Genomic DNA, 8,031 nt, shown 5'->3' on the forward strand with positions numbered 1-8,031 from the left:
CCTTTAAAGAGCGAAAGTCTGGCCTGCAATGCACTGGAAAGAATGGAGCCAAGTAGAGCCTGGAAATGGAGAAACCACTTCAGAGGCTATTGCCATGCTGCAGGTGAGAAGGAAAGAATGAATGAGCTCAGGTGATAGGTTTAGTGGCCATTTGAGGCTAACTGCTGGAGGACGGGGTTAGGTCTTCATCATTCCATTATCTCCAGTACCTAACCCAGTGACCGGGGGTAGTGGGCTCTTACCTGCTAGAATTGTCAGGCTTTCCCTTTATGAAGGATTTTTATTTCAAATTGCTTTTCCTTTTATTATTTTTAGGGCTTAAAAGACAACCTTCTTGCTTCTGGGACATCCAGCCTGACAGCCACCAAACAGTTGCATCGTCCAAGAATCACGAGAATCTGCCTCAGGGACTTGATATTTTGTATGGAACAGGAACGGGAGATGAAGTATTCTCGAGCTCTATACCTGGCCCTTCTGAAGTGACCACTCCACTCTCCATCCAGATCCTTGCTATTTACTGCCAAAGAAGACACAAAGAGCATTGTTGCACTGTCCTGAAATTTCAATTTCTGGAAAATAATCACCAACATTGAAAGAGCATTGTTTACAGTTAGAAACTATATTAACTCTTACCTATCCATCCCATGGGGCTCTTACAGACTCAAATTCATCTTTGTCTTCTGAAAATCAGTTATGAAATACACTTTGCACAGAATTAGGCATCTGCCCATCTGTGCATTAAATTAAAGCAAGTTAAGGCCCTGTTTGTTACTACCTGCCTCAGCTGCCGAATTGTAGCAGGTGAGGTGTCCTTCCCTAATACGGCATGCATTGAGATGCAGGAGAAAGGAAGAGGCATAAGAAAATACAAGAATGACTATGTCATTCTACATTGAACCTGTCCCAAAGTGGTAGGTTTTCTGGGCAGGAATCAGAAGTTGCTTAGCTAACTATGACAGTCACCTTCTGTACATGACAGGCCACAGAGTAGGGCCTGTGGTGACTTTGGTCGGCTGAGTTCCAGTGTTGTCAAAATGAGACAAATGGGGATAGATTGTGCCTGGGATTGCTAATTCTCTGCTTCATATCACCATATGCCGTTTCTGGTACCAAGTGAGGGGACGTCCTTATCAGGGAAACCTTAAAATTAAATCTACCAATGTATCTTGTTGAAAAAACGGAAAAGGTGCAAAGTATTAGAAGGAACGTTAAGGCATTGCCTTCAAACTGATGAGGGGAATGTGAAAATGGTATCATAAAACAGGAAATGTGCTTCATATGCCCAAGAGGGGAAGAGGTAGAATCGGAACTCCAAAACAATTGGTACATGTTTTGTTGATGGGGGAAAAAATCACAGCACAACCAGAAAGGAGAATGTACCAGATGTTTTCAAATTATAGTATTTTGAAAGGAAAATGTTATTTTTTGTTTTGTATTGTTTTAAATCCCAAGAAGGATAATTTTTGTAGTTCCTTCTGTCATCATGTATTTTAGTTATCCTAAGTTTTAAGCGTGTTGGCACATTTAAAAAATCCTAATTGATGATGAGAAATTTTTAACAATAGGACTTTATGTTGGATTCTGTACTTAAAAAGATACTGTCAGTATCTCACTCTTCGGGATATGAGCTCTGAATATGAGAAGCAAGTTATATGTGTTCACCTGAGGAAGAAGCTGATGGACAAAGCAAACCCTCCTTAAAAAAAAGAAAAGAAAAGAAAATTCCATGTGTGTGGAATCCAGCTGGTGAAAAATAATCACTGTAGTTAGAATCACATACAGAAAAAAATGATTGAATCCTCCAAAAAGGTATTTCAGAAATGGGAAATGCTATACTTATAAGAATTCAGAGGAAAAAAAACCACCTCACGTATGTTACTCTTCATCCTGTTCTTCCCATTGGGACTGTTATGGCCACGTTCTACACTATAGTAAATTTTAAATTGGCCACTATTTTTTGTTTCAGCAGGTTATGTAAAATGCTATAAATTATGTGTATGTTAAAGGAGTACTTTAAGAAGAGATCTTTATCCAAAGTTGTTTTTGTATATTTAAATGCTTACCTTTATTTTTTGTAAAGTGCAGCATACTCATTTATGTATAATCTTACTGATCAGATGTTTAAAATTATTTCAAATACTTCATTAAAGTGATTATTTTATTATAAGAATAACTTTGCTCAGTCACTGACTTTGAAAACCATTGTCCTTAGTAGTTAGCCCCTGATGTGCTCACATTGCTGGGCTGTGAATTTTTCCTAGCTCGGACTGTGAATTACTTTGGAGTATGGGCAGTTTTGGTTCCAGAAAGTCACTTCAGATCCAAGTTGTTGTATCACTTTCTTTGACATAGTTGTAAATTTGCAGGCTATTTGATTCACAAAGAAAGCTAAGCATACTCATTACAAAAGCTTTTCTCGCCCATCAGGGTTTTTTACTAAGGTATTTTTCAAAATTTATTTTTAATATTCATTTTTAAACTTTGTCTTGTGAAATATATCTTACACAAGAAAGAACAAATAAGTGCATCCAAGGTATTCGTCTGTGCAGTTTGCAGAATGGTGGCCTTGGAGTAGATTTGATCTACAAATGCATTCTCCTTGACTCAGACAGTATTGCCAATGTTTTAATTCATAAGAATCTATATTTCCATTTCTTTTGAGAAATTAGAAGATTGGGAATCCCTAGCTGTACCCTGGTGGCAACAATCCATCAGAGCTAACCAGCAGCTGTCTACTTTAGATACACAGGCATAAGTTTACCTTCCCTTGCCTGATTCATTTAGGCATTGGAGTTCATGACCCTCTGCCTTCAATATTTATTTTGCAGCTGGGCCTCACACCTGTAATCCCCAGCACTTAGGGAGGCCGAAGTGGGAGGATTGCTTGAGGCTAAGTTTGAGACAGCCTGGGCAACATAGCAAGACCCACCTCTACAAAAAATGAAAGAACTAGCTGGGTGTGGTTATGTGCATCTGTAGTCCCAGCAACTCAGGAGGGCGAAGCAGGAGAATTGCTTGAGCCCAGGAGATTGAAGCTGCAGTGAGCTATGATCACACCACTGCACTCCAGCCTGGGCGACAGAGCAAGATCCCATCTCAAAACAAAATGTGGCCTGGCATGGTGGCTCACACCTGTAATCCCAGCACTTTGGGAGGCCAAGGTGGGTGGATCACTTGAGGTCAGCAGTTCAAGACCAGCCTGGCCAACATGGCGAAACCCCATCTCTACTGAAAATACAAACATTAGCCAGATGGGGTGTTGGGTGCCTGTAATCCCATCTACTGGGGAGGCTGAGGCAGGGGAATCATTTGAACCCAGGAGGCAGAGGTTGCAGTGAGCTGAGATCATGCCATTGCACTCCAGCCTGGGTGACAGAGTGAGACTCCATCTCAAAAGTGTGTGTGTGTGTGTGTGTGTGTGTTTATATACACATATACATGTATTTATCTTGGGTGATGAACAGCTATAAAGTACCAGAAATTCTCCATCTGTTTACTTTTTTAAAGCAACTCTACTGAGGTGTATTTTACATTTAAAAACCACCCATTTCATATATTTACTTTTATTTGTTTCTATATTTTAGATCCAGGGTCTTACTCTGTCACCTGAGGCTGGAGTGCAGTTGTGTGATGATGGCTCACTGTAACCTTGAATTCTTGGGCTCAGGTGGTCCTCCCACCTCAACCTCCCAAGTAGCTGGAACTACTGATGAGTACCACCTTGCCCAGCTAATTTTGTAATTTTTTTGTAGAGATGGGTCGTTGCTGTGTTGCACAAACTGGTATTGAACTCCTGGGCTCAAGTGATCCTCCCACATCAGCCTCCCAAAGTGCTAAGATTACAGGTGTAAGCCACCACTCCCAAACCACTGACCTTTTTTTTTTTTTTTTTGAGATGGAGTCTTGCTCTGTCACCCAGGCTGGAGTGCAGTGGCGTGATTTTGGCTCACTGCAACCTCTGCCTCCTGGGTTCAAGCGATTCTCCTGCCTCAGCCTCCCAAGTAGCTGGGATTACAGGGTTGTGCCACCACACCCATCTAATTTTGTATTTTTAGGATAGGCGGGGTTTCACTGCATTGGTCAGGCTGGTCTCGAACTCCTGACCCCAAGTGATCCACCCGCCTTTGCCTCCCAAAGTGCTGGGATTACCGGCGTGAGCCAGTGCCCAGCCCGCATTTACTTTTAATATGACTGAATGATCTTTTAAATGGTCTCCTGCTGAACATTTTTTTTTCTCTTTTTTTTTTTTTTTTTAATTATACTTTAAGTTCTAGGGTACATGTGCATAACGTGCAGGTTTGTTACATATGTATACTTATGCCATGTTGGTGTGCTGCACCCATCAACGCGTCAGCACCCATCAATTCATCATTTATATCATGTATAACTCCCCAATGCAATCCCTCCCTCCTCCCACCTCCCCATGATAGGCCCCAGTGTGTGATGTTCCCCTTCCCGAGTCCAAGTGATCTCATTGTTCAGTTCCCACCTATGAGTGAGAACATGCGGTGTTTGGTTTTCTGTTCTTGTGATAGTTTGCTAAGAATGATGGTTTCCAGCTGCATCCATGTCCCTACAAAGGACGCAAACTCATCCTTTTTTATGGCTGCATAGTATTCCATGGTGTATATGTGCCACATTTTCTTAATCCAGTCTGTCACAGATGGACATTTGGGTTGATTCCAAGACTTTGGTATTGTGAATAGTGCCGCAATAAACATACGTGTGCATGTGTCTTTGTAGTAGAATAATTTATAATCCTTTGGGTATATACCCAGTAGTGGGATGGCTGGGTCATATGGTACATCTAGTTCTAGATCCTTGAGGAATTGCCATACTGTTTTCCATAATGGTTGAACTAGTTTACAATCCCACCAACAGTGTAAAAGTGTTCCTATTTCTCCACATCCTCTCCAACACCTGTTGTTTCCTGACTTTTGAATGATTGCCATTCTAACTGGTGTGAGATGGTATCTCATTGTGGTTTTGATTTGCATTTCTCTGATGGCGAGTGATGTTAGACCTAATACCATAAAAACCCTAGAAGAAAATCTAGGTAGTACCATTCAGGACATAGGCATGGGCAAGGACTTCATGTCTAAAACACCAAAAGCAACGGCAGCAAAAGCCAAAATTGACAAATGGGATCTAATTAAACTAAAGAGCTTTTGCACAGCAAAAGAAACTACCATCAGAGTGAACAGGCAACCTACAGAATGGGAGAAAATTTTTGCAACTTACTCATCTGACAAAGGGCTAATATCCAGAATCTACAAAGAACTCAATCAAATATACAAGAAAAAAACAAACAACCCCATCAAAAAGTGGGGAAAGGATATGAACGGACATTTCTCAAAAGAAGACATTCATACAGCCAACAGACACATGAAAAAATGCTCATCATCACTGCTGAACATTTTTTATTCTTCTCTTTACAATAAAAAAGTAAAGTTTAATATTTCTTAAGACCTGCATTTGAGGTAAATTTTGTAAGAATTTTGGAAAAACTTTATTTAGAATTAAGAATAGTTATACTAGTCATGGTTACAACGGAGAACACAAGCCATGTTAAGGCATATTCTTTAGAAAAATACGGAACCAAGTTCTCAAGTTGATTAGGTTGGATTTTATCTCTTTGCCTAATTGTACTGTCAACCAACTGTTTATAAAACTTATTCCTCAACAAGACTCAGTGATTGTGCAGAGATAAAACTATAATGTGTCACATGTTTATACATGACCTAGTCATCAGTTTTTATTGTTTTTAACATTTCTGTCTTTTTAAACACTTTCATATGCCTCTCTGAACTATTTTTTTTACATGTGGACATGATTTATAGCTGATGTCAGCATCTTTTCTGACTTTTTAATACTGCTTAATATTTTCATATGCATTTCAGCTGTATCACATTGGTGCATTTGCTTTTTTGCCGAAGTTGTTTCACCAGTTGGAAGTTGGTCTTCAGTAGATATTTTTGTTATTTTTCTTCTGGTAAACAATTGAGAGTCTGTGCTGTACCAAACAAGAAACCGAAAGCGTTGCTCATCATATAGCTGAACACTGGCTGATTAGGTGAGATATAGAAATATAAAGTAATAGAGTATATTACTATACACGGTATATAGATACAGAAAGTAATACAGATATATAAAGTAGGAGCATCACAGCCTATGTAGACCTTGCCACACTGAATATTTGTAGGAAGAAAATATTCCTGAGGAACTCATTTAAAGACTTTTGGCTTTGTTGGTAAACCACAGGGAGAGCAATTTTAATGGCAACTCTTAAAATAATGTTAGGTTGCCATCTCTCCAAGTTCTTTTACCATGGGTGGTACTGAAGCAGTACTGCTATGGGCAAGAGCATACCTTGGCTTCCCATCTTAGTCCTGCCTCTTTCCAGTGTGTGACCTTGGCAAATTATTCAACTTTTCTGTGCCTTTGTTTTCTTGCGTGTATATAATAGGAACCACCTGTGAGGTGGTTGGGGGACTTTATTGCATTGTCATATGTAAAGCACTGTTCTAAGTGCTTTATGTGTGAACAGTGCTAGAACATGTAGTGAACAGTATACAGTCCTGTATCACTTAATGACAGAGACCATGGGGATAAGTTCTAAGACATGCATCAGGCAATTTTGTCGTGCAAATATCATAGAGTATACTTAAAAAATGGTGTAGCCTACTACACACCTAGGCTATATGGTGTAGCCTGTTTCTCATAGGTTACAAACCTGTACAGCCTGTTACTGTACTGAATACAGCAATTGTAGCACAATGGTAACTATTTGTGTTTCTAAACATACCTAAACATAGACAAGGTACTATAAAAATACAGTATTATGTGGCACATGGCCATGTATGTTGGTTATTACTGTTTTATAGATTTTTGAATGGCATAGTTCTACTTCCTATCAGCCTCTAGTACCATTTTTTTTTTTTTTTTTTTTGAGACAGAGTCTCACTCTGTTGCCCAGGCTAGAGTGCAGTGGCACCATCTTGGCTTACTGCAACCTCCGCCTCCCAAGTTCAAGCAATTCTCCTGCCTTAGCCTCCCGAGTAGCTGGGTTTACAGGCACGTGCCACCATACCCAGCTAATTTTTGTATTTTTAGCAGAGATGGGGTTTCTCCATGTTGGCCAGGCTGGTCTCGAACTCCTGACCTCAGGTGATCCTCCCGCCTTGGCCTCCCAAAGTGCTGGGATTATAGATGTGAGCCACCATGCCTGGCCTCCAGTACCATATTATATTGATGAAAGTCATTGACTGAATGCATGCACCTTAGTGTCTTATTTATAGACAGTCTGAGATCATGTGAGATTGTTATATATTGCACTGGGGATTGGATAATGCGGAGGCTAGGAGGAGAAAGGTACGATAATACAGTGGAGCCATTTGTCAGAATAATTCTAATGTCTGTGGCTTTGCCTAATAAGTTTCCTGTGGAATTGGAAGCATTGAAGAAGCCACGTCATTACTTGAAAACACTATAGATACAAGGTGAATATTCAAACAGTATAAGAAAGCATAGCAAAATAACTATCTTACTCAGACCTTCCCAGGTCCCCTGCTCCCCTCCCTAGATTCACCCACTTTTGCCAATTTCAGTATATCTTTCCAGCATAGTCAATATATAAGCCCATAGTTGTATATTCCCCCTTTATTTGCATATGACAGCATACTGATCTGTCCTTTGCCATTTTCAAAACCCTGTTATTCTTAATTCAATTTATACTGTGTTCCAGGTCAGGAGTCTTGGTAGAATCTTGCTGTAGTCTTTGGGAAAACAACACATGACTGTTTCCTCAAGGGGTTTAGTCACAAGTTTTCTTACTATTTTGTAAATCACAGTGTTTCTTTACCAAAGAGGCATGCAACATAAGGGGAGTAGAGATTTCCTAAGCTGAGGAGGTGGGGAGAGGGAAAGACGAAAAGTCATTTAAGGGAAGGATTGAGTGTTCCAGTTGTAATTATAAAGTTTCTCTGACAGCATCCTCCCACCATGAACCACCAGTATCCTGGAAACCAACCC

General features: G+C 40.1%; 1 protein-coding gene across 2 annotated transcripts in view; it reads left to right on the forward strand.

The window, feature by feature from the left end:
- The window catches only part of TAF4B (TATA-box binding protein associated factor 4b), a 157,040-nt gene extending 154,870 nt beyond the window's left edge, over nt 1–2,170 (forward strand). For both annotated transcript variants that reach the window (XM_030926197.1, XM_010380747.2), the window contains one exon: nt 316–2,170. In XM_030926197.1, the coding sequence (XP_030782057.1) occupies nt 316–483 (168 nt within the window). In that variant the 3' untranslated portion in view covers nt 484–2,170. The remainder of the gene's footprint in view (nt 1–315) is intronic.
- The last annotated feature ends 5,861 nt before the right edge of the window (nt 2,171–8,031 follow it).

The sequence above is a fragment of the Rhinopithecus roxellana genome, chromosome 21 (assembly GCF_007565055.1).
Source record: "Rhinopithecus roxellana isolate Shanxi Qingling chromosome 21, ASM756505v1, whole genome shotgun sequence".
In the NCBI taxonomy this organism is placed as follows: domain Eukaryota; kingdom Metazoa; phylum Chordata; class Mammalia; order Primates; family Cercopithecidae; genus Rhinopithecus; species Rhinopithecus roxellana.